The 6,000-nt window shown below is 38.2% G+C and overlaps 1 protein-coding gene across 1 annotated transcript in view; it reads right to left on the bottom strand.

Annotated features, from left to right (window-relative positions):
- Positions 1–266: 266 nt before the first annotated feature.
- Positions 267–6,000, bottom strand: part of SFXN1 (sideroflexin 1) — a 47,977-nt gene continuing 42,243 nt past the window's right edge. The window contains exon 11 of the mRNA XM_012466336.2: positions 267–1,947. Within this exon, the coding sequence (XP_012321759.1) occupies positions 1,851–1,947 (97 nt within the window). The 3' untranslated portion in view covers positions 267–1,850. The remainder of the gene's footprint in view (positions 1,948–6,000) is intronic.

The raw sequence follows: 6,000 nt of genomic DNA, 5'->3' as shown, positions 1-6,000 counted from the left end.
GTGCCTTAGCTTCTTAGGAAAAGAGCCCCTTCAGCCTCTCATGGAGATCTGCCCTGAATTTCAGGCTTTTACCACTTTTTAAAGAGACACATCAAGGACAACAGAATCTGTCTGAGGCCAGAATGTTACAGGGAAGCCATTTTGCTTCAAATCGTTTAAGACAGAAAATCTAAATGAGAAGATTCTGGCAGCATCGAGGAGGCTCCGAGTGGCCCAAAGCTTCAGATCTATTAATCCTTTCAGAGAAAGAGAAACACAGACACAAGGCACGCCATTTTTTCTTTATGAGGAAATTCAATCTGGTCACATTGTCAGAAAAAAAATCTGTCAAAACTAAATAGTTTTTATATTGTTTTCACTTACAATCTCTGAATACAATGATCTACACTTCATCACTTCATGAAACGTCGCCCCTCAATATCCGTGGGTGAGTCGTTTCAGGACCGCTCTCCGATACTAATATCAGCGGATGCTCAAGTTCCTGATATAAAATGGTGCAGTATCTGCATATAACCTAGGCACATCCTCCTGCATACTTTAAGTCATCTCTAGATTACTTGTAACACCTAATACAATGTAAGCACTATGTCAATAGTTGTTATACTGTATTGGTTTTTAAATCTGTATTATTTTTCATTGTTACATATATTTTGTATCTTTTTAAAAAATATTTTCCGTCCAAACTTGGTTGAATTCACAGAGGTGCAGCTCATGGATACAGAGTGTCGACTGTATATGATGTTAAACATCTACAGACTTGAAACATAATCTGCTCTATTAAATATATTATCTGTGGAATCACTACAAATGATGTAAACAGTGGTACATGGTTTCATTATTTTCAAATGAGGTGGAATGTAACATACAATATTCAAGTAAAATTCACTGTGACTGATTCATACACACATTATCACTGTATCTTTCTGAAAGTCAGAGATCTATAAGAATGGCAAGAAAAGACAGGTAGGTAACTGGAACTGTGGTCTCACTTCTTATAGAAAGAAAAACAACAAACTACATTCAGCCCACTCATACAGCATTGGTATTGAATATACTTCCAAAACTTGACATTTGTACATTTCAGTTATTTGATGTAAATAATTGAATATAAAGTCAATAACTGCAAGGTAAGATTAACATCTTTATAAGAATATAAAACAATAAATTAAAGTCTACCAAGGAAATCTACTCACAATCTGAATGTATATAATTATCCAGCAGGGGAGGCATGTTGCATTGGTCCATAACTGACTTTTGGAAGGGGTGTGAAGGAGCTTTTACCCTACAAATCCAAAAACTTCATCATCGACATTGGGCCAGCACAGTCCCCAAACTAGAAGCGAACTGCCTTTAATATTTCGGGGCCGGTTTTTACAGGTTAGCCCAGAGCTTTTGTATTTTCCCAGTTCACTGTTGAGATCTCTCATTGATTTGCAATGGAAGTGAGATGAAAACACAGTATTTTAAACAGATTCTGTTTTCACTGATTGATAATCATCAGAACATTTACTGACTATGTACTGGGCACCTATTCCGTGTCTACCAGTACTTTTTTAAAACCTTGGGTGAGGGCTGGGATATTGTCTTTGAAAAACAATGACTATAAAAGCTATAGGAAGGTATTTCTATAAATCTTAACATGATTCAATGTAAGGGAGTCAACAGGTGTCAGACGCTTGGCCCACACCAAGTGCTCTGTTAAAGTAGCAGCTTTATTCTAAAAGGCTAATGTGGGTCTTTGAAAGGTTTTTTTAACTGGGAGAACCCAGGTTGAATAGGATTTTTCTCACCAGCATGGCTACACCAGCTTTGCAATGGCAGAATGAGCTGCAGAGGTTTCTTTCCCTCCTTTACAATCCCTTATTAAAGTACACACGTCGCAATTCAGGATGGCTCTCTTGGATCTTAGCTTGCAACTTGGCCTCCAAGCTTGTCACAGACATGGAACTGGGATAAGGGAGAAATGACAGGTTATTACATAGGCAGAGGTGAGAATCAGAACCTAGAAAGAGCAGGAAGAAGACGCAGGTGTGGAGAGCCCAGGACTGGTATAGTGGGTCTTGTTCCAGAAATGCTTCATGCAGCTAGAAAATGAGATCATGTTCCTTTCAGAAAACTGTCACTCATAATGAAAGAAATTCATCTTAAGAACCCAACACCCAACCCTTTTTACCTCTCATATTTTTAAAAGCTGAAATCTCTTATTGCTGGCAAGAGTGTATGGTGATGACATTCTGAGACTTTGCTGGTGTTAGGAAAACCATTTGTGGCCATGCCACTTCCCAAGAAAAACAGTATCCATCATTTGCAATGCCCACCATTGATAAAAAAGATACTCAGTCAGTGAAATGTATAACACTAAAAGTTTGCCTACATTAATGTGCTTTTGTTTACTGTGTAATACAGGCTTATTAAAAAATTTTTAGAAAATACTAAAATGTACAAAAAAAAAAAACCCAAAACATTTATAGTCCCACTGAGAGATAACTACTGTTAGTCTTTAAGTGCTTAAAAATGTATTTGAAGGTATTATGGGTTTATATATATTAAAGCTTATTCTTTAAGAGAAATGCATACTCATTAAAAGCATAAAGAAAAACTGTCCAGAATACCCACTACCAGAAAAACTGCTAATATTTTGATATGTAATTAGTTTTAAGAAAATTATTTGGGGCTGGGTGGAGTGGCTCACACTTGTCATCTCAGAGCTTTGTGAGGTTGAAGCAGGAGGATTTCCTGAGGCCAGGAGTTTGAGACCAGCTTGGGCAACATAGTGAGACCCAAATTTTGTATCTATAAAAATAAAAAATAAGACAGGTATGGTGGTGTATGCCTGTGGCCCCAGCTACTCAGGAGGCTGAGGCAGGAGGACTGCTTGAGCCCAGGAGTTCAAGGCTGTAGTGAGCTATGACTGTGCCACTGCACTCCAGCCTGAGCAACAGAGTGTGATCCTGTCTCTAAAAAATGATTAAAAAATTGACATTTAATATAGTTGACATGTGATAGACTGTAAGGTTAAAAAAGTCAGAATATAAGTTTATATTAAAAATGTGCAAAGCAAATTTAAAAAATTACAAATATAGAAAAAGGGTAGGAAAAACATTCCAAGATGACTATTTTTTATGTAGTGGGCCTTTTAGTAATTTTAAATGATGATGATGAGATTAATGATGGCAATGATAACGGCTATGACTTACTGCTCATTTTCTGGGCCAGACATTATGCATTTCAATCCTTATGAAAACTCTAAAACCTGAGGTACAACTGAGGTGTTGAAGTCAGACCTTTCTTGATCCGAAAGCCCTGCTATGCTGCCATTGATCTCTAAGTATCTGTAATTACTATTAACGTACTTTAAAGGCCCAAGTCTGATGTTGAAATTAAAGTTATTCAGACCTTAGTGGATGATGGGGAGTATTCTCTTTTTTATCTTCTAGGAGAGTTTGTTTGAAATTGGAATAATCTGTTTCTTGACAGTTGGGAAAAACTTACCTGTAAAACTACCTGGTTCTCGTGTTTGCTTTGTAGGAGGAAGATTGAATGCTGCTTCAGCTTCCGTAATGACTGTCTTGCCTATTCTTTCTAATTTTTCAGCTTTACTAATACTTTTTCCAGAAATTTGTCTATTTTGCCTGTTTTCAAATCTATCGACATAATGTTGATAATATTATTTTTAATCACTGCTGAATCTACAGTTACATCACTTTTTCATTCATATTATTTGTGCCTTTTTTTTTTTTTTTTGAGGCAGAGTCTCTCTCTGTTGCCAGGCTGGAGTGCAGTGGCACAATCTCGGCTCACTGCAATCTCTGCCTCCCGGGTTCAAGTGATTCTCTGGACTCAGCCTCCTGAGTAGCTGGGATTACAGGCACGCACCACTGTGCCCAGCTAATTTTTTGTATTTTTAGTAGAGACGGGGTTTCGCCATGTTGACCAGGATGGTCTCGATCTCTTGACCTCGTTCGTGATCTGCCCGCTTTGGCCTCTCAAAGTGCTGGGATTAACAGGTGTGCACCACCGTGCCCAGCTTTTCTTTTTGTTTTAATTAATCTCACCAGACAATTGTCTATTTTGTTTCTATTTTCAAAGAGCCAAGTTTTCGCTTCGTTGATCCTCTACTCTTTATTTTATTCATTTCTGATCTTATCTCCTTCCTTCCTTCTTTTCTGATGTTTATCCTTTTGTCCTTTTTTTTTTAAAACTTAAGTTGGACATTTAGCATATTGATTTTCAGCTATTCTTCATAATATAAACATTTAAAGCTATAACTATCTCTCAAAGCAACACATTTGCTGCTTCTCAAAAATGTTAATAAAGAATGTTCTCATTATCACTTGTTCACATGGGAGATGGGCAACGGGGGTGCATTCATAAAATGCACTATCATACAAGAATAACGATGAATGGACTACAGGTGCGTGCACTAGTGTAGATGAATCTTAGTTCTGATACCGAATAAAAAGAGTAAGTACTAGAAGACTATATATCTTATGATAGGGTGACACTCTTGTGTAAAAAGTTCCAAAGAAGACAAACTAAAGACACACACACATATATAAAATACAAGAGCATGAAATTCAGCATCGTGGTTAAATCTACAGGGGAGGCAGGGACACAGGTTGGGAGGAGCCTATAAACTGTAACTTACTGGTCATATATATATATATTTTATCTTTTTTTTTGTTTTTATTTTTCTTTGAGACAGTCTTGCTCTGTTGCCCAGTCTGGAGTGTGATCTCGGCTCACCACAACCTCCACCTCCTAGATTCAAGCGATTCTCCTGCCTCACTGGGCACTGAATTCATGGATATTCATTACATTATTAGTATAAATAAAATAAAAATAAGCAAAACGGGGTCATGCTTGGATCAATGAGGATAGTGTGTTATGAGACAAGGAGTATTATTAATCCTACTCTATGAAACTGAGGAGCAAGAGACCTGAAGAAGCCAAACATATAAACAGTGTATAAACAGCAAAACAGCTATTTTAAAATAGAGTAAAACAAGATCATTGGTTTCCCAAAGGTAAAACCACACACTTTCTGAGGGCCTTGACTTAAGGACACTAATAGTTACAGAAAGCTTTTCTTTTCTACACCTAGAGTTTAAATAAACCATAAAAAATAAATGTTAGACTATATCTTTTTCTTGCAGCACTCCAACAAAATCAAGGCCAAAGTAGAAAGTTTCTCTGTGGGTTTTCAAATCTAAAATCCTTTAATCTGAAAACAATTACAGCGACATTTCTTAGGTGTTTCCTTGGTATCAGGTACACCCCTCGGCATTTTATGTGCTCAGTGTCTAAATTGCTGAGTCAAGGTCAGCCGCTGACCGCCAGTATTCATAAGCCACATACTAGAGAAATGAACGTTCTCAGGTTGAGCCCTGAGACGCTGGGGTTTGTATGATTAAACAGGTATCATTATTCCACTTTAGAGATGAGGAAATTCATCTGAATCAGGCTTCCAGGGCAAGTTCTGAAGGTCCTGCCCTCTTCGAGGGGGGCTCCTCAGTAGGCCCCAAGGTGATGAAGAGTTTCTGTCCATGAGACTTAAATTTCTATTAAAGAACAGCAGGGTCAGAGACAGAGTGGAAGAGCAGATACAAGGTGGAGTTCTCTGTCAGGCAGAGGGATCTGACAGCATTAGCTCTAGAACGCCTCATCCAAAACCCACTCTGCAAGGCTAGGGGATTAAAGACCACATGTTTGGGACCTACTGGTCCACAAAGGAAAGGATATTACCAAGGCAAGGGGCCTGGTAACACTTACAGAAAACAACAGACAACAAAATGCCACTGCCTGTGTGTTGGCGTCACACCAAGAGCAGGCTAGAGACCTAGACGTAGAAAGTGCCGATTTCATGCCAGTTAGTCGTGTTCTCACATCAAAGGCAGGATTCAAGGGCAGCTTGTGATGAAATGCATGCACAAGAAAGCTTTTAAGGCAAAAAATTAAGTGGGAGGAAGGGAAGCAAATATACCAACCACCTAAGCTAAG

Source organism: Aotus nancymaae, unplaced genomic scaffold (assembly GCF_030222135.1).
Source record: "Aotus nancymaae isolate 86718 unplaced genomic scaffold, 86718_ANA_hifiasm-v0.15.2.pri h1tg000015l_1, whole genome shotgun sequence".
NCBI lineage: Eukaryota > Metazoa > Chordata > Mammalia > Primates > Aotidae > Aotus > Aotus nancymaae.
The sequence above is the reverse complement of the archived record's forward strand: the minus strand, read 5'-3'. Positions and strand labels throughout refer to the sequence as shown.